The 27,573-nt window shown below is 44.9% G+C and overlaps 1 protein-coding gene across 1 annotated transcript in view; it reads left to right on the top strand.

Moving 5' to 3' along the window:
• The first annotated feature begins 2,782 nt into the window (after positions 1 to 2,782).
• Positions 2,783 to 27,573, top strand: part of USP42 (ubiquitin specific peptidase 42) — a 38,157-nt gene continuing 13,366 nt past the window's right edge. The window contains exons 1-10 of the mRNA XM_083413337.1: positions 2,783 to 3,129; positions 12,234 to 12,483; positions 13,805 to 14,008; positions 14,577 to 14,687; positions 15,226 to 15,328; positions 15,431 to 15,498; positions 15,618 to 15,688; positions 16,868 to 16,950; positions 17,920 to 18,031; positions 18,566 to 18,706. Coding sequence (XP_083269463.1) covers positions 12,243 to 12,483; positions 13,805 to 14,008; positions 14,577 to 14,687; positions 15,226 to 15,328; positions 15,431 to 15,498; positions 15,618 to 15,688; positions 16,868 to 16,950; positions 17,920 to 18,031; positions 18,566 to 18,706 — 1,134 coding nt within the window. The 5' untranslated portion in view covers positions 2,783 to 3,129; positions 12,234 to 12,242. The remainder of the gene's footprint in view (positions 3,130 to 12,233; positions 12,484 to 13,804; positions 14,009 to 14,576; positions 14,688 to 15,225; positions 15,329 to 15,430; positions 15,499 to 15,617; positions 15,689 to 16,867; positions 16,951 to 17,919; positions 18,032 to 18,565; positions 18,707 to 27,573) is intronic.

Below are 27,573 nucleotides of genomic sequence, written 5' to 3' on the forward strand. Positions count from 1 at the left end.
ATTCACTTCTGAGCCCAAGTAAAGCCATAAATGACATGGAATCCAAGGATGGCCAGCCCAAGACATTTTGGCACTCGACGTAAACCACAAAATGGTGCCCCCTCCCTCCCAGGAAGAAGGGGTGAGTGAAGATCTACATCAGAAACAATGGGATAATAAAGATTTCGGTCAGAATCTGCTGCCCCCGTGGAGCGTGCCACCTGAGGCAGTCACCTCACCTTGTCTCATGGGTGGGCCAGCCTTGTACCCAAGTATCTGAAAGGATGCCTCTTTCCATACTGACCTGCCCTTTAATTAGTGTCTGATGATGATCCCACCACTTGAGGAAAACTTGGGGGACAATGGTGGATGGACAGGCTTTCCCTACAGGGACCCCGTATCTTTAGAATGACCACTTTGAAGTAAGCTGAGCCCTGACATTGTTGACCTTTTGACAGCAGCTGAAGACTTTACCCAAGCTTCCTGTTTTGTTCTGTTTTTATCCCCTACTTAATATGCTTTAAAAAAATAAATCTGCATTAATATCCCACCTTTTTTCTTCAAGGAGCACATGGTTCCTCGTGACAACCCTGTAAGGTAGGTTAGGTTGAGAGGCATTGACTGGCCCAATGTTACCCAGTGAGCTTCATGGCTGAGTTCTAAGCACTACACCAGACTGGTTGTTGATGTTGCATGTATGTGTTTAACTATGGTATTTTATAATATGGTATTTATATTTTATGAAGATTTATGTGGTGCATGTCCACCCTGGGTGGGACCAGATGGTAAAGGGTGGATTGTAAATGAGATGGATAAATAAATAAATGCCCTCATTGTTAAATATGTATTTTTGGATCTGCATTCTTTTAACCAACAAAGAAAAGATGGCCACTGATTTTTGTTTGTGTGTGGTTTTCCCATCACCACCACTAGCAAATCTAAAGACAAGCAGTGCTTTACGCAGCATAGCCATCTGTGTCAAGCTAATAGGGCCATCAGTTTCACTAGGGCATATTTGGTTCAAGAAATCTTCTGATAGCAAACTGAGAAGTGACTAATTAGAACATATATTTTTCAGGCCCTGGTAATTGAACATTACAGCTAATGGCTTGTGCCTTTTCATGATCCATTATAAAGATTCCATATGGATACTCTTGTTCACCTTGATGTTTCACTCACCGTGGTTTTCCTCGGGATTTTTGTACCCTTTCTGCTTTCAAAGAGTGCGCCTGCTGGGTGCTATTTTTAGACACTTTAGAAGTGCTACGATTTGAAAATGTGAATTTCTCTGTATCCACAAGATACCATTCTGCAGCCCAAAATCTTTACCATTTTCCCGCCTGAAAACGATGTACTTGTGGAGTAGTTGTAGAATATTGGGCCGTCTGTAGAGCTGGTTCAGCAGGGTGTCATTTATCTGTGCTAGTCATCAAACATGGTGCACCTCCACCTTCTTTATGACCTTATAGTTTTGCATGACCTGGTGAAATAATTGTACAGCTTTCTCCTACAAAAACATGGAAACATTTGCAGCAAAAAAGATTTGCCCTGCTGCCCCACACTCTCCTGCGAGTGCCGAGATGGATGGACCAATGGCCTGGCCACAAGGTAGCTTCCTGTGTTTCTTGACAAAGACTAGTGTTTACAACCCCACTGGGTATTTAGAAAATTCCCAGTTGCTTTAGAAAATGTACCTGTGCAAATCTCTCCTTGAGCATAATCAGAGGCATTGACTGAGCAGCAGGGTCCCCAACTGCAGCAGGTCTTGCCTACATTTTGAAGTAAGGCTGCAATCCTATATACCATGAGTGGGGAACCTTTGGCTCTCCAGATGTTGCTGAACTACAACTCCCATCATCAATGGTTTATGGTCCAAGTTTTTTTTATGGCTGATGGGAGTTGTACTTCAGCAGTATCTGGAGGTCCAAAGATTTTCGACAGCTGCTGTTATATTTCTTCCACATAATAGCAGCTTCAGTGGCAGTGAAGAAATGAGAAAGAGCCTTCTGGGCTACAATCCTAAGCCCACTACCCCAGCAGACTCAGGTTGCATCCTCACCACCCACTCCCATACCACTTTTAACAGACATAAAGGTAAAGGTAAAGGGACCCCTGACCATTAGGTCTAGCCGCGGACAACTCTAGGGTTGCGGCGCTCATCTCGCTCTGTAGGCCAGGAAGCCCGCATTTGTCCGCAGACAGCTTCCAGGTCATGTGGCCAGCATGACTAAGCCGCTTCTGGCGAACCAGAGCAGTGCACGGAAACGCCGTTTACCTTCCCGCTGGAGCGGTAGCTATTTATCTACTTGCACTTTGACGTGCTTTCGAACTGCGAGGTTGGCAGGAGCAGGGACCGAGCAACGGGAGCTCACCCCGCTGCGGGGATTCGAACTGCTGACCTTCTGATCGGCAAGTCCTAGGCTCTGTGGTTTAACCCACAGCACCACCCGTGTCCCTTTAACAGCCATACCTTCCCCCAATGAACCCTGGGAATTGTAGTTTACGGGCGCTGGGAATTCCAAACTGCGGGGGATAGGATGTCTCCTAACATCTCTCAACTACAGTTCCCAGGGATTCTTTGGGGGGAAAGCCACGTGTTGCTTTAAATGTGCGGCCATGGTTAGGGCTGCAAGAAACCCAGAGGGAGGAAGCCCCAGTGAGATCAGCGGGGCTTGCCTCCAAGCAAGGCGTGCGCAGAACCGCCGCTCTGCGCGAAAACAAACAACCCCAACCCCCCGTTAAACAGCAGCCGCAACCGAACTCCGAGTCTGCGTTCCACTCGCGGCTCGCACTTTCGAGACCGCCCCTCGCCGCAGCGGCGGCGGCGGCGGCGCCGCCTCCTCCTGCCTCTTTGCCGACCGCCCCTAAACCCGCAGTTCCGCCGAGCCCCTGCCCCGCCCTCCATCTCTTTTTTAAAACAGACGCCGGCGAGCGCAGCGCCCCCTGCCGGCCCCCTGTCGAAGCCGCAGGGGCGGCGCTGGTCCCTGTGTGACCCAGAGCCGCGCCGGCCTTCGCCGGGGCCCCGGATGCAAGAGGCCGGGCGGAGCGGGGCACGTCATTGTTCCCCGACGCGGGCAAAGCAGGAGCAGGAGGGGAGGGAGGCGGAGCGGCCGGGCTGAGGCGAAAGGGGAGCCGGCAGCGCCGTCCCAGGTAACTGAAGCGGGGAAGGCTGAGGGGGACCGCGGGAGCGTGAGGGGGGAAAGCGGGAGAGGGCGGGCGAGGGGCCGGGTGGGCTGCGCCGGGGAGCCGCGCCGGGCTAGGCCGCCCCCTCCGTCCCTCCCCAGGCCGGGGCTGCTCGGCGCGGCCCGTTCCCGCCCCCCTGCTGCTGCGGGAGCGCCCCCTCCTCGCCTCCTCAGCCGCCGCCTCCTCCGCCCGTCGCTTTTTCTCCCGGCGCTTCCCTTCCCGCCTCCCCACTAGGCCCATGCGTGTCCTGGCCCCGCCCCGCCCACTGCCATTTGCCTCCCCTCTTTCTCTCTCTTTCTCTCACGACCCCCCCACTCCTCAGCCATCTCTGCCCCGGGGTGACCTCCGACCCCCACCCCCCGCTTCGCGCCCCCCCCCAGCAGCCCCCGTTCCTCTTGCAAATGCCGCCCCCGCGCTCACCCAGTGCTAGTGGGGGCTGGGGGTGGAGGCATTATGGGGCCCGAGGTTTGGGGCGTTGGAGATACGCGGGGGATGGGCTCTGTGATACGTGCGTGGGCTTGTTTTCTGTGGCTGGGGGAGAACTGGGGGGAGCTTGTGAAATGCTTCCCCCCACCCTTCAACCCCGCTTTGCTGCTTATATGGTTTGGGGGGGGGAGTGAGAGCGAAAGGAAGGGAAGGCAGTTGGGTGGTTTGGAGGGAATGAGGTGTGTATATGTACCTGTGTTTTATGTCTGTGTACTACTGTGTGTATTTCTGGTGTCGTATACACACACGTCCGCATAAAGTTGGTTTTCTTTCAGTGTGTGCCTGTATACTGGCAAGTGTGTGTGTGCATATATACGTTCCTATGCACATTTTATATACAGTTGGGGGTGTAAAGTGTGTGTTTCACACCACTGGTGTTATGTACATACAGAGAGAGATGTATGTACATTTGGCTTTTAGGGTATTAGTGTGTGCGTGTGTGTGTGTGTGTGTGTGTGTGTATTGCATATACGTATATAGTCATTTTGCTTTGGCAGAAAAGTATGGGTATTATACATCCAATTCTTTGTGTGTGTGTGCACTTCTCTCTGTGCGTATGGTTGTCAGAAGGCTTTTGAATAGTTTGCCCCACTCTTCCATTCTCTGTTTCAGCATGGTTTCATGTGTGCATTGTAACTGTCTAACACAGGGGTCAGCAAACTTTTTCAGCAGGGGGCCAGTCCACTGTCCCTCAGACCTTGTGGGGGGCCGGACTATATTGGGGGGGGGAATGAGCAAATTCCTATGCCCCACAAATAACCCAGTGATGCATTTTAAATAAAAGCACACATTCTACTCATGTAAAAACACCAGGCAGGCCCCACAAATAACCCAGAGATGCATTTTAAATAAAAGGACACATTCTACCCATGTAAAACACGCCGATTCCCGGACGGTCCGCGGGCCGAATTTAGATGGTGATTGGGCCAGATCCAGCCCCCGGGCCTTAGTTTGCCTACCCATGGTCTAACTCCATCTCTAGGAAGGACTTGAGCTTTAGTGTGGAGCAGGGGCCTTGCTTCCTCTGACCTCCCATGGGGGGGGGGGAGGCAGTTACAGAATTCCCTCTTTTCTTGATCCCATATATACAGTGGTACCTCGGGTTGCATACGCTTCAGGTTACATATGCTTCAGGTTACACACTCCGCTAACCCATAAATAGTGCTTCAGGTTAAGAACTTTGCTTCAGGATGAGAACAGAAATCGGGCTCCTGCGGCATGGCAGCAGCAAGAGGCCCCATTAGCTAAACTGGTGCTTCAGGTTAAGAACTGACCTCCAGAATGAATTAAGTACTTAACCTGAGGTACCACTGTACTGCTTTTTCTCCCATTTCCTTCCCAGTTTGTGAGTAGCCTACATTGTCTCTTTCCCTCACCTTGGCTGTCCAGATGGGGTAGGGGCGGGGGCAGTCCCCACACAACAGACCATTAGCCCCAGTTTGTCAGCTTTCTTATAGAAAAAAGAAGTGCAGCCCTTCCAGCAGTTTGAGAGCTTCTTCAGCTTCTGTGACAGATCAGCTCCATCAGGCCTCCCTCTCCCCTCAGCTGTCATCTGGGGACATAAGGCACCTCCTGGCCCAGACTTGTGCCAGCTGGTCATTACAGAAACAACTCTTTAGAAATCGGTGCCTGAGTTTTTATTTTATTTTCCTCTGCCTGCCTGTTCCGTTCTCCTTGTGCATCATGCGAGTTGTTGTGGGGTTTGTTTGTTTTTTAAAAATGAGAGGTAGGTAGGGACTGTCTTGTTTTGATTGTATGCAAATCACTCTGAGGGCCTTTTTGGTTGAAGAGCAAGGATACAAATGCTCCAAATAATAAATAAAATATTTGTAGAACCAGAGATATTCTCATTTGTTTTGCAAGAAACTTGCCTGCTTCCACCTTTCAATTATGTATATGTGCTTATTCCTCTCCCTTGGAAAAATTCCTGTGGGTGCCCATATCTTATTTCCCTCTGATTTTGTAAGATTGTCTTCACTTTGCCATTTCCTTCTGGTGCCCCTGCTCATGCCCCTCCCCCTTGCTGCTGAAGGGGTGGGTGGGTTTGAAAGTCTCCTGTCATTCTCTATATAGTATTACTTCCTTTGCTTGGTTGCCATGGACACTACTTCTCAAATGAGTGATTCCTGTACTTTCCCATCTTCTCATTCTTCCCCCTGTGTCTGGAAATCGGGCTTTGATGTGGTGGAGATGGGAATTAACAGACACCCAGGTCTTTTTGCATCTTTTAGGTCCATAGCTTACGTGTCCACCTTTTCAGTCCAGTTCATCCTTTTGCCACATCTGATTAGACATGTTGCAGCAGCTGTTGCTGGGTTTGAACAAGGGCGGCGAATCTTGTTTCCCGCATGGACATTTTCTGTATGCACGCTGGCTGTGTGACATGTTGACATCAGGGCCGCGTTGCTCTGTATTTGGCATGAATGATATTATAGCAGCAGCACAATAGATTCCTGTGTAGTAGAGCTGGGAGGGAAAGTATCAATATGCCTCTTCTGTTCCTTGCAAAATCCACCTTCCCCAGGGAGGAATTTATCAAATGCTTCTGCCTTCAGTAATATTAATTTCCAGGGATAGGGCAGATAGACATTTTACAGATATTCTACCTTCTGTGTGTACTGACTACCACGCCCCCTACTAAAAACCCATTTTATAGCTTCAGTAGCTGGAAACATACTACTTTAGGCTCTCCTGGCATAAACGATGCTTTGTAAGTATAAAATTGCAAACACAAATGTATCTTGAAGGCACCTTTAAAACACACAGAGCTGCCTCTTTGCAAGTAAATTGCTTCTTTCGGAATGGAATATGTTAGAAGAACCAGTTAACTTTGTTGTAAAAGACCATAGTGAAATTAAATTGAAAGATTTAGGCACAAGGTCGACAATTGTGGGGGAAAGGAAACAAGAAGCTGGGGAGAATAAATAATTGAGAACAGAAATGGCGGCCGGGGGCGGGGGGGAGAGACAGGGCTTGTGCAGAGAGGTTCTGAATCCAAAAAAAAAGTAAAACAAAATGGAACTACTGGGGGTAATTGCTGGGACTTTACATTCTTAATGGTCGGTGTTCTTAAAATAATTACAGCTTTTTAATGAGAGACCTGATGTTTCCAATTAAGGTATTTGATTTTATTGTAAGGTGTGCCCTTGTAAATGTGGTGTACAACATTTCTTCAAACAGACTGAAAATTGGGCAGTTACCTGTTGCTAAATGTTACTGAAGTTTATAGCTGAGCCATCTATCCATCCACCTGCTATTCTATTATAAAATATAATTTCCCATTATTGTTATTATTATTATTATTATTATTATTAATTGTGTACCGCCCTTCCTCTGTAAATATCAGGGCGGTTTCAACATAAAAATACAACATAAAAAACATAAAATACACAAAAAACCCAAAAACAATTAACCCCCTCCTCCAGTCTGTATCTGCCTTAAATTATCAGGAAATAAATTCTAAACACTTGATGCATTGCAATTTATTGAACTTGTTAAAAAGCATAAATGTTGGCCCCTGCAATTTTCTCAGATTGGTCAGTTTTGTTACAGGAATGGGGACCCTGTGCCCTCCAGAAGTGCTGGACTACACGTCCCATAACCCCTGACCATTACCCATTGACTGAGGCTGATGGGAATTGGCATCCAGCAACATCAAAAGGGTTCCATGTTTCCTACCCCTGTAGTATTAATTGTTTTGTCCAGTGTTTATAGCAGGGGTCAGCAAACCTTTTCAGCAGGGGGCCGGTCTATTGTCCCTCAGACCTTGTGGGGGCCGGACTATATTTTTTGTGGGGGGGGGGGATTAATGAATTCCTATGCCCCACAAATAAGCCGGAGATGTGTTTTAAATAAAAGCACACATTTTACTCATGTAAAAACACACTGATTCCCGGACCATCCGTGGGCCAGATTTAGAAGGTGATTGGGCTGGAAACAGCCCCCGGGTCTTAGTTTGCCTAACCATGGTTTATAGCAACTGTTGAAGGTCAATTCACATTTTCATGTGGTGCTTTTAATTCAGGCAGTCTTTGACTTGCAGATTGCTTCAGAATACCAGTGATTAGAATCTTGCACTTTCACAAACCGCTCAGTCTCCCATCTGAAACACCATTCACACACACTGACAATTTTCTTACACGGATATAACCGCAATATGGAACTGGGGCGCAGTTTGGAGATCTGGAAGGCAAACTCCTGTGCATAGGTCAGGCTGATCAGTGACCCTGGGTTTGTGTGTTTGTTGTGTACTTTGCGTTAAAGTGGTACCTCAGGTTACATACGCTTCAGGTTACATACGCTTCAGGTTACAGACTCTGCTAACCCAGAAATAGTACCTCGGGTTAAGAACTTTGCTTCAGGATGAGAACAGAAATCGTGCTCTGGTGGTGCGGCGGCAGCAGGAGGCCCCATTAGCTAAAGTGGTGCTTCAGGTTAAGAACAGTTTCAGGTTAAGAATGGACCTCCGGAATGAATTAAGTACTTAACCCGAGGTACCACTGTATATGTATTTTCTCTGCTGCTATTGTTGTTGTTGTTTAGTCGTTTAGTCGTGTCTGACTCTTCGTGACCCCATGGACCAGAGCACGCCAGGCACTTCTGTCTTCCACTGCCTCCCGCAGTTTAGTCAAACTCATGCTGGTAACTTCAAGAACACTATCCAGCCATCTCGTCCTCTGTCGTTCCCTTCTCCTTGTGCCCTCCATCTTTCCCAACATCAGGGTCTTTTCCAGGGAGTCTTCTCTTCTCATGAGGTGGCCAAAGTATTGGAGCCTCAGCTTCACGATCTGTCCTTCCAGTGAGCACTCAGGGCTGATTTCCTTCAGGATGGATAGGTTTGATCTTCTTGCAGTCCATGGGACTCTCAAGAGTCTCCTCCAGCACGATAATTCAAAAGCATCAGTTCTTCGGCGATCAGCCTTCTTTATGGTCCAGCTCTCACTTACATACATCACTACTGGGAAAACCATAGCTTTAACTATACGGACCTTTGTTGGCAAGGTGATGTCTCTGCTTTTTAAGATGCTGTCTAGGTTTGTCATTGCTATATAGTGCATGCCATTTGTCTTACTTGCTTTGAGTCATCAGGAACTAACTGCTATGCAACCATCTTCCTGTTCTTTGTATTGTATTCTACGTTGGGTAGATTGACCTACAGAAGCTGAGAGTCCTGCTATGAAGCCGGTGATTAGACTAGTCCCAGGGCATTATCTGAGGGCACATGATGCAGGATCTTTCTCGAAGTTAAGCAGGTCTGGTCAGTGCCTTGACCGGTGACTACCTGGGTCAGTGTTGTATTGGCTGAGATTGGGGAGACACAGCATGTGTCATAAGCTCCCTGCCCACTTCTTGGTTTGTTTGCTGCTCCCAAGGAGTAGTGAACTGGGAGCAGTGCAGTACAGTGGTGCCTCGCAAGATGAAATTAATTCGTTCTGCGAGTTTTTTCGTCTTGTGAACTTTTTTGTCTTGCGAAGCACCGCTGTGTATTGACGGTTTCCCATAGGAATGCATTAGCGGTTTTTTAAAAAAGGCGCAAGACGTTTCGTCTTGCGAAGCAAGCCCATAGGGAAATCCGTCTTGCAAAGCAACTCAGAAAACGAAAAACTCTTTCGTCTTGCGAGTTTTTTGTCTTCCGAGGCATTCGTCTTGCGAGGTACCACTGTATGGCTTGTTAAGTCAGATCAGAGACCTCTCCCATGAAAGCTGATCTTAGGCCTGTTGTCTTGGGAGCAAGTCTCACAATTTAGTAAGGCCTACTTCCCAGTAAGTATGCCCACGTGAAGTAACTCACCATCCAGTCACGTAGGATTGTGTAAGACTTGCAGGTCCCACCCGATTGAAATCAGTGGAAGTTACACAACACTAGTCGCTGATTGGGTACCATTTAGTCACACGCCACGTTCTGTGGCTTATTAGGAGTCATAAATATTTTCTCTTAGTGTGTTGTTGGCAACAGTATTGAGAGCCATGCCATTTTAACAAGAAAGTGCTTGTGTAAATAGTGAATCACAGCTACTGCGCTGTAGAATTACTTTTCACTCTTTACTTTTGTGACAATTTCCTCTTTGCCTTTTTTCATTATTGTTACATTTCCCAAGTGGTGGTGAAGCATCCTTGTTTCCTAGAGGGGAAAAGATGATAAACCTCTTTTTTTTTTTCTCCTGCCCCACCCCGCTGCTTAATGGAACGTACTCTTTGTCTGGATTCGCATCTGTGTTTGTTGTCGGATAATCTTATCTGAGCAGTTGACAGTTTTGGAGTTGTCTCTTATTACTAGGTTTGCTCCAGGCACTCCGGAATGATGCACTTGGACTGTAGTTTACTATCTTCCAAATGAATTTTGGCTGCTGTGTTCATGCTCTTCTATAAACAATTCTCTCAGATGACTTGCAAGTGAACTCCTGCTCAGCAATTGTGTTATTGACTTATTTGTACATCGAGGGCTCCTTGACCTTCTGCCCCTTCCTCCCCGCGCCCTTTCACATTGTACCTTTTCCTACATAATAGGGGGAAGAGAATTGCGCTTCCGATGTGCTCTTCTTTCATTGCTATTCCCATTAAGAACGAACAGGCACATGCAGGAAATGAGTAAATACTTAAGCATGTTTAGCGTTGGCGCAGAGATGTGCTTCTCAGTATGTTTCTGCTACATTATTGCGCAATTTTGGTAACCTGAGCCCTGTAATTCCAAAAGGAAGCCAGATTTAATAGGGAGCTCTGAGAATGTGTTGTTTAACAGAGCAATGAAAGCTGTTAGATTTACTTTGTGTAACCTCATATGTGTGAAACACTTCCAGTAACCTTCAGTTCTCAGTTACTGTCAAGCCAATCTCTGGGCTTTGTGTTGATCTAGACACCCAGGGAGATTAGATTTGCTTAAGATCTCTCTGGTTTCAAAATACAGTAGGGAGTTAGCATAGTACATGCTACAGTTAACCCTCTCCAGCAGTTCCTTTCACTAACATGGGCTTTTCCTGCCTGCTGGATCCTCCCTCTCTCTGCATCCAAACTCAAAATGATATGCACTGGTGGGACATTACTGGCTGCATTACTGTACTATTGCCTTTGGTCCATCCTTGCATGTGTCATTCTCTTAGCACACGAAGAAATTGCGCATGCCAGCAGTTGAATTGCAAGCTAAACTAGCACATGCTGCAATTGGTTTTCTCTGCCTGGAGTAGTGTAGCACTACTACTCTTTATTTTAGCCTTTTACAGCCGAAAGACAGTGTCACAATCAGAGCTGCTATAGCACTATTGCAGCTGTGTGTACACTCCCCACTTTTCAGCCTTCAAGACAGAAAATATCGTATGGATGGCAGCAGCTCTAGTACAGCATTTATGTGTTTATTTAAATGAGGATATGCAATGCTAGGGTAGCTGTGTGACCATACCCTCTTTTGACGTTAACGCCAGAAGGAATTGGGAGAGCCATAAATTTGGCATCTCCTGCAATGCAGCACCGTCTTTCCAAGTTGGGAACTGGGATAATGCAGGCTGCAGCACGTTGCCATGGTCAGGCTCAATTGGTAGGCTGATATGAGACATAACTAATTCTGAGACTAATATTAACACAGAGAGCCCTGTGAACGTCAGCATCATCAAGTAGATGGATGGTGCTGTTTGGCCCACCATCCACCATGAGCCAGGGTTGGCCAAGGATGTTGCAACTAAGCTAGTTCTTCCTCTTCCCTTCAGCCCCTATATCTAGAGATTGAAGCAGCCATTTAGGGAATTGGAATACTTATATTGCCCTGGGGGGGGGGGGAGCATTAATCCAAAGAAACTGCCATGCCACACAATGTCATGTACAATGGCTTCTTAAGTACTTATTTGTATGCAACTTGTTTATAAAAAATAACATCGGTATTTAACGTGTCATGAAAACAGGCATGGCAAAAAGAGGGGCTTGTGGTTCTTAAATGCTTGATTAGGGTCAATCCAGTCTGGCAAGGTGGGATTTTTTTTTCTTTTCCAATGTGCTGCTGATATTCACACATGCCTTAGGCCATACTGAATCTTGCAATCTGTCACTGCTAGGGCTTTCAGAGGACAAAGTCTGCCCTACATGGAAGCCTTAGTGTTCTCTGAAACAATGCACAGGTGCTGAAGCACCTTGTCACTTTATGCAGGACACCTACTGAGTTGCAAGCAGCTTCCTTGAAAAAACCAAGTGAGCCATCATTTCTGACCTTGGATCAGTGTTAGAAACTCAAATATGTAAGCTAGGTGCCAAATTGCACCTTAAACCTAGGTTGTGGTCATCACAAGGGATTTGTCTATTTGCCAGAGAGGTTGGGGGAGCTGGAGAAGAACCTCTTGGGGCAGCCTGACCGGCCCAGTGTGGCAACTCCAAGACACCGAGCGACTGTCTCAAGAGAGATTATGTGGGTGGGCGCTACTTGGGAACATTGTGCTATGGCCAAAGGACCAGTCCATTTCTTTTGTTTGAGGAGATCACGTTTCCTTGATTGAGTTTCCGTCATGTATAAAAAGAACTGTGTGTTGTCTACTTAGAAAGTGAATCAAGATTTCTACTCCTTTTGCCGTGCATCCACGATATGTTTCTCTCTCTCGGTTTTACAGAGATGAACAATGACCATAGTTGACAAGACGTCTGAGTCCTCAAAGCCTTCGGCTTCTGAGAAACAGCCTTTCAGCTCCGTGGCACCAGCTTCTGGAGAAATGGACTCGGGCTCTGCAGGATGGGGTGCTGTGTCTTCTTCTTTAGAAGCTCCAAAACACAAGATATCTTTGGGGCCAGTGCCAGGAGCTGCAGTGTACTCTAATTCATCAGTACCTGATAAATCCAAGCCCTCGGCTCAGAAGGATCTGTGTAAGTAAAGCCGCTCTATTAACAAAGAGAGAGAAAAGAAAACACACAGCGAAGCTTCTTACGATTTTATTTTGTTTATGAAATTCATATGCTCACCCATCAATAAACATTCCTTGGTCCGATTACAAACAAGTGAAATATACAATGCACAATAATTAAAACCAACACTAAGCAGTAAAGCATAGCAACCAGAACACTTGGATTTGCAAGGTACTTCCATTGTCAGAAGCAGTATACACCTGAATACCAGTTGCTGGAAACTGCAGGATAGGGGATGGCTATTGCACTCAGGCTTCCCAGAAGAGGCATCTTGGTTGGCCATTGTGAGAACAGGGTGTTGGACTAGATGGGCCACTGGCATGTTTTAGCAGTCTCTTCTTACGTTCTTAAGCCTGTTGTGCAACTCGTGCAACCTTAATTTTTGAAAATTTGTTCCACCTGTGGCAAGAGCCAAAGGAGAAAGCCATATTCTCCTATTGCAGTAGTTATGCCACAGTTACCTTGGTAACTATAAACAAGGCACAGTTAGCAGTTGGGATGAACCATTAAGCACATTAAAAATGGTATTGATTAAGAAGATGATTAAGAAGATTTTTATACGTCGTAATAGTGTTTTTCAATATTCGTTTTTTTAAAAGACTTAAACTGGCAAGCATAATATTGAGAGGCATTCTTTCCTGTGTAGGAAAGAAGAGGGTGCCTCTTCTAAGAAGCTGCCTGCTAAGATACACATGCACATTCTATATAAACAGAGAAAATGCTACTTTTCTTTTGTGGCGCTGGTGTGAAGTAGTGGTCAGAGTGTTGGACTAGGAGACCAGAGTTCAAATCCCCATTCAGCTGTAAAGCTCTCTGGGAAACCTTGGATCAGTCAGTCACTCTTGGCCTAGCCTACCTCGCAGAGTTGTCAGGGTAAAATGGGAAGGAAGAAAATCATGTACACCACCTTGAGCTCCTTAGAGGAAAGGTGGAATAGAAATGTTTAAAAAAGAGAAAAACCTCTGATACGCATGCCCAGTATATCAATAGAACAAAATACACTATTAATCACCTAAGATTTTTCCAATAGTTAACATTTTTAACACTAAAAAGATACAGCGTTCAGATCAGGAAGGTAATTAAAACGGGTTTTTATTTATCTTTACCATTGTAAATTACTTATTTAAAAGTGGTTCCACACATACCCTGGGCCACCTTTTAGCTGGAGCTTCCCAAACATCATTGTCCTTTGTTCTGAATTTTAAAATTCTATCTTTGAGTAATCATTCTGTCAAAATCTTAAATCGCTTCAGTATATTTAAAATGTGTCTTTGGTCTTCAGCCGCTGTTGGTGACGGCATCACTGCCCCGCAGAAGGTCCTCTTTCCGGCAGAGAAGATATGCTTGAAATGGCAAAAAACACACAGAGTTGGAGCCGGTCTCCAAAACCTTGGCAACACATGCTTCCTCAACTCTGCACTGCAGTGTCTGACCTACACCCCACCTCTTGCCAACTACATGCTTTCCCATGAACACTCCAAAACCTGTGAGTATATTTTAACGTTTGTCATACTTTCTCTAATAATGTGGACAATATTCTATGATTCTAAATATGGTAGGCTTCTTAAGAACATGGTCTGTTCTTAAGCAGTGTAAGGCAGTTCCTATGGAACCTAAGTTAGTCGTGCCTTTTAATTGTAGTAGATCTACTCTGAGTATACACCCCTGTGTTTTTACTACCCTGAGCTGTAAGTGCTGCTCAAATTATAGGTATGAATGAAGGCAGGTGGGTGAGAACCAGCCTATTTTTGTTAGGCCTCACACATAGCATATAGAATTGCTTTGCTTACTATGCTCAGAATTTGTTAGATGTTGAGTGTGGTGTCTATTGCTTGTTTTGGAGATAATTGCATATAATATGTGTCTTTTTAAAAATTCATCCCTTTTCCCCTTGGATGTAAATAATTTTGCCCCTTGAAGCAATTGCAATGACTTATCCTTGAAGCAACGTTTTGTTTGACTGACTGCTTTTTGTGAGCTGCAAAAAGGTTTGTCCAATTGTTTGTTTTATAATACAGGATGGGTATTTCTCCCCTGCCCCCCTTCCTTTTCAGGTCACGAACAGGGATTTTGCATGATGTGCACCATGCAAGGTCACATCACCCAGGCGCTTTCAAACTCCGGCAATGTCATCAAGCCTATGCCTGTCATAAATGATCTTAGACGTAAGCGTTTATCTTCTTTGACATCTAGTATGCTTTAAACTACATAGCGTCTGCATGACATGTAAACCACAAAGCCCACCACAGCGTAAAGCCATAGATTGTAGCCTACCAACTTTCCTAGTTTTGCCGTCTTAGGCAGGCAACAAAAACAGGAGGGATGTTGTGCCCCTGGTGGGTTTGGTAAGTCGCAGGTTGTGTAAGCCTGACTTTTATATCAGGGTGGGGGACTGTCAGCCCACAGACCAAATTTGGCCCACCAGGCCATTTTCCAAAACCATGCCCACATCTGATGTCAGATGTGATGTCAGATGTGGGCTGGTAGAGACGTGGTTGGATTGACAGCCCCACACAGCCATTGCCTGGGGAAAGCAGGATTGAACTCTCTGCATCAGCTGACGTCAGATGGGTGGTTCCACCCACCTGTTAAAGTTGACCTGCTGGGTGTGGGGAGGTAAAGATCTGGTCTGCTGGGCCAAAATGTTTTGCTACCTCTGGTTTATGTGTTATATTCAATGTAATTTCTTTCTTTGCATATTAGGAATAGCAAAGCATTTCCGTTTTGGCAATCAGGAAGATGCACACGAATTTCTACGGTACACCGTTGATGCTATGCAGAAAGCATGTCTGAATGGTAGCAACAAGTAAGTTGTAGCTGGAGTAGTACACCCCCACCCCCGGAACTATTATTGTGTTTGTGAAATCTCTTTTGACCTAAATTACCTACTTCTGTGATTTGTTTTTAGATTGGACAGACATACCCAAGCTACCACATTCATTCATCAAATATTTGGAGGATACCTAAGATCTAGAGGTAGGTTCCTAAAACACCAGGATCTTAGCATATTGTTGACAATCTGTCTTGTTTGAGTGCTGTTGAACTCTGGCTTCGATCACGGTATATTATTCTAAACTTCTTTTTTCCCGTTTCAGTAAAATGTATGAACTGCAAAGGAGTTTCAGATACTTTTGATCCATACCTAGATATTACATTGGAGATAAAGGTATGCCAATTTGAAAAAAGAAAAAGCTTTGTTTAAATCTCCAACAGCCATGCAGTTTGGTTAGATTAGGAATGTGCTTTTCTACTCCAAAATATAAGAAAACTGCCAATGGGGTTAGTTCCATTCTGTTCAGTAAAGCTGGGGGGGGGGGGCTTTTTACAGCCCAGGGGCCACATTCCTTCATGTACAGCTTTCTGGGAGCCACATGCAAGTGACGGGTTGGGACCAGAGGCAAAAATTGGAGCAGGCAGCTATGTGACACTTACCTTTGCACAACAGATTATGTTGTAGCAATAGTCAGCAGTTTCTGCCCACACAGCTCTTCATCCTCCATCCAGGCCAGCACGAAGCATGGGTTGTAGCCAGTGCTAGTCCTACTCAGAGTAGACCCATTAAAAGTAATGGACGTAGCCAGGATTTTTGTTAGTGGGGCAGAACCTCAGATTTGTATTGATTTAGGAGGAAGTTGCCCCCTTGCCCCTCCCCCTTGTCTACGCCCATGGACACAGCTAACAGATGGCTTAATTTTCACGGGTCTACTCTAAGTAGAGCTTAATTGGAGACAACCCATTATCACAGCTCAAGAGCACATTCCAGCCAGACAAAAGCACTTGAGGTGAGCACGTGAGAGTCCCGTGGGCCAGACTTAAATACTTGGAGGGCCACATTTGGCCCCAGGCCTGAGAGTCCCCATTAATCCCCACAATGAAAGCTTGAGCTATTATACAGCAAGCCTGTACTGCAAAAACTGTCTTCATTGTCGTGTGCATGAAAAGTAAATGTTTTCCGGTAACACAAGACCTACTTGATTAGACCAAAAGGGCCAAGTAGTTTAGCATCGTACTTCCCAAACTAGGTGCGTCCTATGGGCCGGTGTGCCCTATGGGGGGGAAAATACGGTACTTCAAGAAGTATTTAGGTGGCATGCCCCCTGCAAAAATGGTTTTATGCCGTCGTTTAAAACCATGGAAATGATTTTACAATGTTTGTAGTTTGGGGGATGATAGATAGAGATGACTTTGGAATGCCTCTTTCACTGATTTAATGCATTTGGTAGTTGAAAGAGCTTCTCCCTTTAAAATGCACTCTGAAGATTCTGCCATGAACTAGAGTTAACTTGGAATAGTTTTATTTTTATTGGCGAAGCTCACTTCAGTTCTCCTCTTCCTCTTTTTCTAGTCAGCGCAAAGTGTTAACAAAGCTCTGGAGCAGTTTGTGAAGCCAGAACAGCTGGATGGTGAAAATGCCTATAAATGTAGCAAGTAAGAAGAAATAAATTTAACGTGTCTCTCTAATAAAATACCAATTTGTCATATGAATCTTACATGGTTTAAAAAAGAGTTTGGCTTTCATTTAATGTGCAACTTGCAAGGCAAAATGGCATTTGCTAAATTATTTATCACTGATATTTAGTGATCTGTGGTGTAGCAAGCTTTATTTTGACACTTGTTTGCTTATTAAAAGCCATCCAAATTCATTGAGGACAACTGAAAGTTGTATTTTCTCCTCCCCACTCTCAGAAACAAATGAACGGGGCATTTAGAAGAGCAGCTAAAAGATGCTGTTTTTGGCAGCCCTGAAACCATTGGAGGAGAAAACATCTTAAACTGTTTTTCAAAACACTTTTTAAAATGTTTCCAGAATTTATGTTGTTTCTGCCCTGGGCTCCTTTGGGGTTGTCAGGGTGGGATATAAGTTGAATGAATGAAAAATAAGAGCGGCGCTGCCTCCAGGTTTTCAGAAGCCCATGGGTCTTCCTGCTGTTGTTGAGAGGCATTGCTGCTCGTCTGCATCACGGTTGGTTGCAAGGCAGGGCTAATGAATAAGCAAACAGTGGCACCTTTCCTTCTCGCCACGGTTGTTTCCTTGCTTGTCCCCTCTGGCCCACAGCAGGTGACAAGCAGCTGGCAGTGAAGAAGAGGACAGGAGCCCGGGGGCTTTCGTCAGTGGTCCCCTGCTGTGGTATGGGCCCCCTGTCAAGTGTCCAGCCACGCTGACCTTTGACATTGGCCTGGATCAAAGGGCATGTGGGAGGCAGGAAATGGCAGGGGCATTTTATTTTCTCTTTGCCCCAACCTTCTTGAATCTGCTGTTGTGAATGGACATAATTTATTTATGAAAATCTGAGCCTGCATATACGAGTTCAAATAGGGCAGGCAGTTGTTTGAACTTCGGGAAATGGGATAACACCAAATGAAAGCTGAACTAGATGTCCTCTGCTTATGTTTTAGGTGTAAAAAGATGGTTCCTGCATCAAAGAGGTTTACAATACATCGGGCTTCAAACGTACTCACCTTGTCCTTGAAACGGTTCGCAAATTTCAGTGGTGGCAAAATTACAAAGGTAACACAGCGCTGCAACTGGATTGGATTTTACAGCCCCAGATATAAATATTGACACATGTTAAAATGCATTCTGCAGCCTGGAAGCAAATATTGTGAAGGACGATATAAAAATGGTTTTATATCCTACTAATTATGATATAGCACAGGAACAGCAGAGTGTAGGTTTAAAAGCAACACAGAATGTACATATAGGTGTACATCTTTTCGTCGAAATCTTTAGAAACAAAAGGTGCCTTCAGCAAAGATAGTGGACACCTTTTGTATCCTGACAGGAATATTGCCCCACAGATCAGAGGGGGCCACATTAGAAGCCCAGCTCCAACTTGCTACAGATCAGGCTTCTGATACCTTGGGAGCTTGAAAAAGAAACTGTTCTGCAGAATACAGTGAACTACTAGGTATAAAAGGGATAAGGCAGTTTCCCAAGTAACTTGGTCCTGAGATATATAGGGCTTTTTATGTTCATACCAAAACCTTGTTGTGCTGAATTGAGAAAAATGCAAGTGTTTTCCCCCCTTTCATTTCTGTTTAGGAGGTGAAATACCCTGAGTATTTGGATATTCGCCCATATATGTCCCAGCCAAATGGAGAGCCAATTATTTATGCATTGTATGCAGTTTTGGTACATACTGGTTTCAGCTGTCATGCAGGACATTACTACTGCTATATAAAGGTAAATATTATTTATAAGAGTCACGATACAAGAGGAAAAAGGAATGGGGAGGGAAGAGGAATCAACTGTCCGCTACTGGTTACATAAAACTATGTGATGTGGAATTGGCTCTGCAGGAGAGAATTCTGGGAGGGGAGGCACCAACTAGCAGTGGAGGGAACCTTGCAGTCACCTCCTCCCTCAGATTCAGCCTGGTGGATTGGTTGCTGGTGGAAACAGTTCTGGGAATGGAAGAACTAAACAGCAGCTGATCCCAGTCCGGCTGATGGAGGGGGCTCCACTGTGTTGCCTCTCCCTTTAATGCAGCCAGTTTTTTAAAAACAAAAAAATTCCATTTAAGAATTTCTTTTCCTTTTCTTTGCACTGAAGTCTTTGTTCAGTGTGTTTGCAGGCAGGCACTTTTTGTGATATATCCTCCTTTGGCCCCTTCCCTTAAAAAGGTTGTTCTTTATCCCTCTTTTTTTTTGTCCTTTTGAAAGAGGCCCATTGTTGTTGCTTTCTAGATGGGGCTTCTCTTCTGCACTACTGAGTCTTAGCACTACCCAAAAACCTCCCATTAATTTCACAGCACCATAGAGTTGTAAAGGAGCAAAAGTCCAGCTAGTCCAACCCCCTGACCAAAAGACAAAGACAAGCCTACCTATGCAATCTGGATCACAGTTTGCTGCAAAGGAAAGAAAGTGCTTGTGGAGCCGAGAGCTCCAGAGGACTCCCAGCAAGTAAGTGTGGAGGGACAATGTGTTGGCGATGGACTGTGAAGCCTTGGGTTCAAATCTCCACTCAGCTGTGAGACACTTGCTGATTGGCCCTGGGCAATTTCCTCTTCTTTCTTTCTTTCTTTCTTTCTTTCTTTCTTTCTTTCTTTCTTTCTCTGTTTTTGTTTCTGTTTTCCTTTCTCTCTCTCTCTCTCTCTCTCTCTCTCTCTCTCTCTCTCAGCCTCCCCATCTGAAATCCTGGAGAGCTGCTGCCAGTCAGTGTAGACAATACCAAGGTAGATAGATCAAGACTTTGTATACAACAGCTTCCTATTTTCCTATGTACCTGCCTCATAGACATTGAAAGGATAAAATGTGATATCCCCATGTATACCTTTCCCAATTCATTTTCAGAAGAATAAAATCGGGTAGCCTTACCATTAGGTAGACCCATGTCAGACCACATAAGCCAGAATTAAGGAGATGACAGTGAGGAGTTAGAGGGCAGAGCTGTATCCCCTAAGCTAGTCTGCTGTCCTCAGGTTACTATCCCATTGCTAGTAAGATTCAATTGCCACTGTGGTCAGCTTTGGTATTGGGGGGCAAGTTTCATCCTTTGCTTCAGCAGCAAAATATCTTAGGTGTAACACAAAGGTAACACATGCTAAGCTAGGTAGGGGAGGCAGATAAAAGGAAGAACGTGTTCTCTTCCTACAGAGACATCTCAGTAGTCCTCCTGCAGCCCTCAGCTGCTGCAGAATACTTTCATGTTGTAATTTTAGTTGTTTGCATCTGTTTTAGCTGGGCTGTTAGGAGGTCATTGCACCAGGGCAGAGTGCCAGGGATGGTTTCAGCAACTGAAAAATATGTTGTCTTCCATGTCATAAGCAAGGCCCCTAGCAAAAGCAAAGGGCTGTTTTTCAATGTAGTGGTTTTCACGCTGTGTTTCAGGGAACTCTGGGCTTCCTTGGAAGTTTATTAGGAGTTCTTGAATGAGAAGCTCAGCAAACGGCAGACAACCAGGACATACTTCCTTGAAAGACAGTTTGTCCACCACTATTTATTTTCTCTTGCAATGTCCAACCACAAGTGTGTGCGGGGGTATACTTTCTGTTCATGCAAGACGACTGTGAAGTTCAGTAGGCCTGTGACTTAGAATTCCACAGGATCTCTGAAGCAGCTCTCAGACACGTTTGTGATACAGCTCTGTGAATCTGCCACCCTGAAAGAAGAGAAGGGTGGAAATAAGTGGTGTGGGTTTTCTGGATTTATATTTGTATTTACTAAAAGTTTTCATGCAAACGTAACACGACGTTACAAACAGAGAGAAGACAACACAATTTCAGTAGAGTCAAGGTACCAATACAAGAGTGCTGATTAATCTATAATGTTGAGGTCATCATACAAGCCAGGGGCAAGTTGTTCACTAAACAGTTAAGCATGTGTTTGAGGTGGTGTCAAGTTGTTTTCTTTAGTAGGTATTCAGGTTTTCTGGAATTTTTTTGAGTTGGGAAATTTTCCTGTGCAAATTACAGGCCAGTTTGAATCAGAAAATGCTCTGATGCCCTAGAATGTGACTTAATTTATCATGCTTATTTTACTTTTACTTAATAAGAGGAAATTTAAATCGCTTTGACTGCGATGCTTGCCTAGTATTTATTTGCATTTATTTTCCTAGTATTTATTTACAGTTGGCATCTGTTCATTATTAACATTGAACTTCTGAAACAGATTTTATTTTTGGTAGGGAAATGAAGCACTGGGGGGGAATTCCACCCTGCATCTCTGTGGTGCCAGGAGGTTGTGATTTGTGTTGCTCCCTAGCATCACTACCATCTTGTGTGTTTTTTCCGTGGGTTGTATCCACCTAAAAAATTGTGTGTATATGTTTGTGTGTGGAAGGGATGGGACTTCCCCAGTCTCTCTTCCTCCAATCCCTCTGGAAAATATTTAGGGGTGGTGTGCAGGGGGTAGAGGAGAAGTTTTGCAGAAGTTGTTTTGTGTGCAGTGATTTAGTTGTATACAGCTCAGTGTAGGCAAGGATCAAGTGGGCTAGAAGATGCTGCAGGCAGGCTGGAGCCCAGTACAGGATCTCTCCAAGAAAGGTTGAGGAAAGCTGTCCCTTAGAGACCTAACTGCACTGGGAAGGTCAGGGATTTGGATCCCTGTATTACCGGGCTGGGCTGGTAACAAACTGAGCCACAGGGGTGAAAGGCGTCTGGGTGAAAACTAGCAGACACTCAAAGGAGACTGGTAATGACTTTAGACACATGTTGTCTGTCCTGATAACAAACGCAGCTTATGTGTATTCAGATCACTTTGACCATCATGCTTTAGAATACATTTCTGTCTGCGCTGTTGGGGGTCAGCCTCATCCTAGAACTTCAAAAGCATCCTGCTGTGGCAGTACAAAGAGAACGTAGGTTTTTTTGCACTCAACACCTGACTCTGGCATGCCAGCAAATCAAACGTGGCATTCTTGTCTCCTCGCTTGCCTGCCTGTTGCTGCCATCCCTGTCTCCAACTGGGAAACCCCGCTGCCAGACACCTGAGACATGAAGGGAAAGCTGCACAACCTCTTCTGTCTCGGGCAGTCACCTGCTGGAGGTGGTGGGGGCAGCAGTTGCAAGACTCTGCATTCAGTTTGTCGGTGTGCCATGTGCAGTTGGTGCGCAGACATGGAGTTCACAGGGCAGTGAACATTCTTCTGTATTGGGTGGCAGAAGGGGGGTTTGGAGGTACTGGTAGATCTCTCTGTGCTTGAGGGTCAGCAAGGGTCTCTTGACTATCAGCAGGCTTCCCCAGCCTAGTGCCGTACAGTTGTTTTACACTACCACACTCATCAGCCCCAACAAGTATGGCCACTGGTCAGGCATGATTTAGGTTGTAGTCCAACAACATCTAGAGGACATCAGGTTGGAGAAGCCTGCCCAGTTAACAAAAGCAGGTAGAAATGCACATTTTAAAAAGCTTGTTTTTAAGCTATTCTATAAAATATAAATTGTTTGCCGCTTTAGTTTTGTGTTGGGATTCCTGATTCATAGTAACTCAAGTGTATATCCTGGCTTCTTTAATTCATTGTGTGGCTCATGGAGTACACAGTGATTCAGATAGTTGGCTGTACTTTCAGCGCCACCGTTTTACATCTGGTTCTACCACTGCAGCCTCCAGCCTCTATTTCGCACCTGGCTCCAATTTGTGGACCTTGAGATTCTAGTGAAACAAGAATACTAAACAAGGTCGCTAAACCTTGAAGTCTGGCCACCACTGCTCTGTAATTGATTTTCAGCCTGAGCTGTAGCATAAGGAAATTTGACTGTTGTTGAAGCAATAAAAGGTTAAGGACTAATTGTAATTGGATGGTGGCTGGGTGAAAAGGGCCCTGCTCATTGTAACTGTGTATATAATCCTATTGCTTTCTCTCTGAGCAGGAAAGAGAAGCAGCTGTCTGTTGCTTGGATACACAGGAAAATCCTTGTGTTGTGTTCCTCTTAGCCCGTTCCTTGCCTTGAAGCTGGTTGTCATCTCTTATTGTTTTTCTGCGGTAGTCTTGCCTCTGCCCAGATTCCACAGCCTCCTCACAAATTTCAGCTTCACTTGGTTTTCATGTTCCTGGTTCAGTTGAAGGTCAGATTCTACAGGGTGAGGGACCACCTTTCCCAACATGTGCTCCTGTGGGCTGGACCCTGCTCCCTTGTATTTTCATTGCATATCAGCCACGTGGAGCTGGGCCTTAATTGTCATGGCCACAGGGCTGTGGAATCTGTCCTTGATGCGGGCTTAGAACTGTTCTTCTGGAAAGGGTATAAAATCCACTTATTCTGGAGTTCATTTGGTTGACTTGGTGGTTGTTGTTGTTGTTTAGTCGTTCAGTCGTGTCCGACTCTTCGTGACCCCATGGACCAGAGCACGCCAGGCACTTCTGTCTTCCACTACCACCCACAGTTTGGTCAGATTCATGTTTGTAGCTTCGAGAACACTGTCTAACCATCTCGTCCTCTGTCGTTCTCTTCTCCTTGTGCCCTCCATCTTTCCCAACATCAGGGTCTTTTCCAGTGAGTCTTCTCTTCTCATGAGGCGGCCAAAGTATTGGAGCCTCAGCTTCACGATCTGTCCTTCCAGTGAGCACTCAGGGCTGATTTCCTTAAGAATGGATGTGTTTGATCTTCTTGCAGTCCGTGGTACTCTCAAGAGTCTCCTCCAGCACGCTTTTGAATTATGGTGCTGGAGGAGATTTGGTGGTAGCCTTTTCTAATTTGACAGTTGTTGACTGCTAGATTGCTGTTTTTCTGTGAGCCTCCTCACAGTGTGAAGAACTGATTCCTTAAGCCAGGAATGAGGAACCTGTGGCCTTTCAGATGGTGCTGGACTTCTAACTCCCATTGATCCCAGCCAGCATGTCCGGTGGTCAGGAAAGATGGGATTGAACAGCTTCTGAAGGACCACCAGTGATGAACTGCTCATATGTAAGGCTTGCTTTCACATGCCAGAGGAGATTAAATGGAAGATTCTATGTTTAATATTAAACCACAGTTGCCTGTTATGACCAGACATGGAGAATTCCCATGGTTCATAACCCATGGTTTGATCCTGGCTTGTTTGAACTAAGTAGACTTCAAACAAGAATGCCCTGAATTTGAGCTTGACAAATAGCTGTGGTTAGTCAATCAGAAATGGATGCCTCTGATCTCTTCCTCCTGATATGTGATCTTCAGCTGGTACACAGAATCCAAACCAGCCGCATTGTCTTTTTCCTTGACTTGTCTTTGTCAGTAAAAGCAATAATTTATAAACATCATTATACAGTTAGCAGGGTATAAAATTAATCTACAAAAATCTATGGTACCAGCCTAAACAGAGTTTAGGAATTCTTGGACTAGCAAGTTGAGAAACTAGGACTAGTTTCTGTGGCAAGAAAAATCAGTAGGTTTTTTGGACTGGTGGCACTAGGCTATCTGTCTGGCAATAATACTAAGCTAAGTAAAAACTCCCCCCCCCCTTCAGTTAGCAAAATGGACTCAAATTTTAAATGCCGACATGCTTTAAAATGTACATTTCTAGGTAGAATAAACGTGATCAAGATATCTGTTCCCCCACAATTCATTTTCTTATTTTGTAATGTACCAGTTGTATTGTCAGTTAAGGTGGTTGAGTAGCCAAATAAACGCAACAGATTTATTTGTGCTGCCCAAAAAATCTAATTTCAAAATCGTACAAGACTCTGGGGGGTGGGGGAGAGGATGATTTATGCCAGACACTAGAAACGTCATACTAATCCTCTGAAGTAAGATTGTTCGAAAACAGTCTGAAATGCTGTTTTGTTAGTAAAATTAGCTGTCAGCTGCAAGTCCCAGGATGCATTTATTTCAGCTATTGAAATATAGCATCCAGCAGTATCTTGGATGAAAAATAATGTTTGTTTCTTGTGGTGATAAGCCTGAACAGTTTCATCCTGTGTAACTGCCTATGTCTTGCCTTTATACTTGACCATGTTTTTAGCTTAACTGTCTGTAGCCTTTAGTTATTTTCCTTTTTTTCTGATTACTACTTCGATCATTTCCTGCATGGTGACATGCCTTGAGTATCTCATCAATATGCGATGTGGTGGACTCAATTCTTAGCAATAAAGATCCCTCCTGAGTGGTCTAGTCACTATAGGCATAGCCACTTGCAGGCACCACACAAACAAAAAACTTGTTCACAACCAGCCTTTCCCCCCCCTTGTGGTTATAGAATAGAATTATAGAGTTGGAAGGGACCCTAAGGGGCCATCTAATCCAACTCCCTGCAGGGTGGCCATCTTTGTTTAGGGAAGAGGCTCAACCTGGTCATGTGAGCAGAGGCTCTGAGCATGGGCTTCCTTGTAGTTACTGCTGTTGCTGGGAAATGTACTGAGGTTTTAAAACTGTGTAAGCTGATAAATACACAATGGGTTTTTATCAAAACAGGAAGGGCAAGGCCTCTGCTATTCCCTCGAATTTTTGGACTCGGTTAAAGGGGCAAAAAACAAGAACTCTGAAGGTATGTTATACCTGGCAGAAATGAATGGAAGAAGCCAGATTTGTCTCAAATGGTGAATTCTTTAAGCTGCTACATCTCAAACATTTTGCACCGAACCCGTCTGAAATGTGGGCAGCGTGCGGCACTTAACACACCAATAACCCTCTCCGCCAAATTTCAGACAGTTGGGACAAATCTTACGGGTTTTATTAACATAATAATGTCCAGGCTTTAGAATGGTAGGATGCGATTTGACCTATCCAGCATTACTGCCTTGTGCCTGTAGAAATGTGATCCTGCCCTTGTGACGTGGAATAATTTGGGAGGACTAAATGGCCAGTATGGACTGTGATAACTTCAGAATCGTCCTGTTTTATTTGTTGCACTTAAATTCTTTCTTTTCTCCAGCGAGCTTAAAGCAACATATGTGATTTTATCCTCCTCAGAATTCTGCAGGTAGGCTGGGCTAAGAGAGAGTGACAGTCACAGCTGACGGAGGATTTGAACCTGGGTCTCCCTAATCCAAGACATATGGGCACTGCTGCACCCCACTTCCTATGCCTTTCAGTAGGAACATACCATGGACCCTCCAGATGTTGCTGCAGTGCAATTTCCATCATCCCAGACTGATGGGAGCTAGACCCAGCAACATCTGGACAGCCACAGGTTCCCCATCCCTGCTACGGACTTCTAGCATAGATCTTGCTTAAAAGGAAGCCTTCTCTAAAATATGAATCCTGTGGGAAATTGTCTCTCTTCCCACTTCCTCGTTCCCTTTGCTAACCTGCCAAACTTTACGTCATCTCCACATTTAACTACTAGTAGTACAGCAATATGGCACGCTTATTTCACATTTCTTCCACCGGAGGGCAGGCTTTCTCTTGTTGCCTGGTCCCGAGAGTGCCATTTTTCAATTAAGATTGGGACATTTTGTTTCTAAATATCATAAATCCACTTGATGTTTGTGCTTTCCAGTTCCCTGTCCCTATGTTAGAATCTGGAGCATATGAAATCAACCACTTATCTTGCTCAGAAGCCTGAGAAATTATGAATATAAATTATTCAGTGTATACTACTGCTGGAATTTTGATGCGTGAAATTAAGTACATCACACTGGGAGACATCAGTGGATATGGTGTATGGTAATATTAGGTGCACTTAGCAGCTTTGTTTATGTTGATAATAGGGTACAGTTAACAATTATGCCTGTTACAAGTTCTTACAAATTATGTGGATGCATGGAGCAAAAAAGTTGGACGGAAATGATGCCAAAACTTGAATGCATTATTTGGGAGCAGAAGAGAGATTATGGTTTCCTGGCATATTATAAACAGTCTACTTATGCTATTTACTGTCCCTAAAAAAAAATATTTAGGAGATTGATGAACTCTTAGTCAGCTTTTAACTTTTCCACTTTACTTTCTCTTTCAACTTGGCATTCTGAAAATTCTGATCTCAAAGTGCCATCAAACACACAAATTTCTCTTCCTGCTTCTATCATGTCTGCTGGACATGATACCTAGTATGCTTGCGAGATGGAATAATTTTGGGAGAACTAGCTGGCCAACATAGGCTGGACTGCTTCAGAATTTGGTCTACCTTCCTATGATATCTCAGGAATTAAATCCCTTGCTCCTCAGCTGTGTGAACTTTCCCCAGGACCTTTGTTCTGTTTTGCAGGCACTTCTTTGGTCCTGCCATCATCTGATATGGTGGGCAGGTACCTGGCAGAAGGAGGCCTTTTCAGTTGTGGCACCAAGACTTTCATGACCCACTGGGTTTTTAATGGAAAGGAGATGTAGAACTGTGTGCCATCTGCGTTATGATGACAGGAAGTTCCAAAACTCTGGATGATGTCCTCCCAGCGATTTCACATAGATGTTAAAGACCACAAATGGGTGTGAGCAACACCCGGTGGGGAGGATGAAACCAGAGTCAGAACTGGCACAGGAGCTGAGCCAGGGAGCGCAGCAGATTAATGATCTTGGAAGGGAGCTGTTAACCCAGCGAATGTCCAGAAAAGACATAGAGACTGCCAGCTCCATCTCTACTGTGTCACTGCTTGCAATGGCATCTTTTCCCTCATCCCACATAGACCCTTCTAAATAGAGCCCTGGTGATAGAGCTTGGTTGGCAACCAGATGAATGTGGGACTTTGGGACTTCCTATTAG

The sequence above is a fragment of the Podarcis tiliguerta genome (genome assembly GCF_965153285.1).
Source record: "Podarcis tiliguerta genome assembly, chromosome: 14".
Taxonomy (NCBI): Eukaryota; Metazoa; Chordata; class Lepidosauria; order Squamata; family Lacertidae; genus Podarcis; species Podarcis tiliguerta.